This window comes from Alligator sinensis, unplaced genomic scaffold, assembly GCF_000455745.1.
Source record: "Alligator sinensis unplaced genomic scaffold, ASM45574v1 scaffold1800_1, whole genome shotgun sequence".
NCBI classification, from domain to species: Eukaryota; Metazoa; Chordata; order Crocodylia; family Alligatoridae; genus Alligator; species Alligator sinensis.
Genome location: NW_005843058.1, coordinates 209,238 through 209,701, shown reverse-complemented (window position 1 = coordinate 209,701; position 464 = coordinate 209,238). Strand labels below are relative to the sequence as shown.

The window sequence follows — 464 nt, the reverse complement described above, 5'->3', positions numbered from 1 at the left end:
CATCCCCCAAGCCCACTGGCCCCCTGAGGGGCCCAGGCCACCAGGGCAGCTGGGCAGGGAGACAGAGCCACTCCCGCCCTCAGCCAGCCCCTGCTGGAAGTGGCTCCCAGCCTTGGTACCGGCTCCTCCCCCTGCACCCAGGCTCAGGGCACAGCGGGGGCACGTGCCCCCGCCCACAGCACCCGCCTGGCCCACCCTGCTGCAGGTGCGCACGTGGCCAGCTGCAACCCCGCTGCCTGCCCCGGCGCCACGTGCGGGCGGGGCTCAAGCCCCCTGCCCCCACTCTGCACCCTGACCTCTGCCCCGCCCTTACCCATCAGGATGGACACGATGAGGCGCAGCGCCTGCTCGGAGGAGCCCAGTGCCTCTGCCACCGCGGCCAGGCCCAGGCCGGACCCCCTAACCGCCATCTTCTACCCGGGCCGCCCGGGCCGCCGCTGCTCCCCAAACCCGGCAGCGGCGGG

At 74.8% G+C, this 464-nt stretch overlaps 1 protein-coding gene across 7 annotated transcripts in view; it reads right to left on the bottom strand.

Moving 5' to 3' along the window:
• Positions 1–457, bottom strand: part of LPCAT3 (lysophosphatidylcholine acyltransferase 3) — a 20,974-nt gene extending 20,517 nt beyond the window's left edge. For 5 of the 7 annotated variants that reach the window (XR_003092082.1, XM_025193495.1, XM_025193497.1 and 2 more), the window contains exon 1: positions 314–457. Coding sequence is in view for 4 of the 7 variants with exons in the window: in XM_025193495.1 (XP_025049280.1) it covers positions 314–410 (97 nt within the window). In the remaining 3 variants the exon portion in view is untranslated. The remainder of the gene's footprint in view (positions 1–313) is intronic. The other 2 variants (XM_025193499.1, XM_025193500.1) reach the window with 2 other exon arrangements.
• Between the last annotated feature and the right edge of the window lie 7 nt (positions 458–464).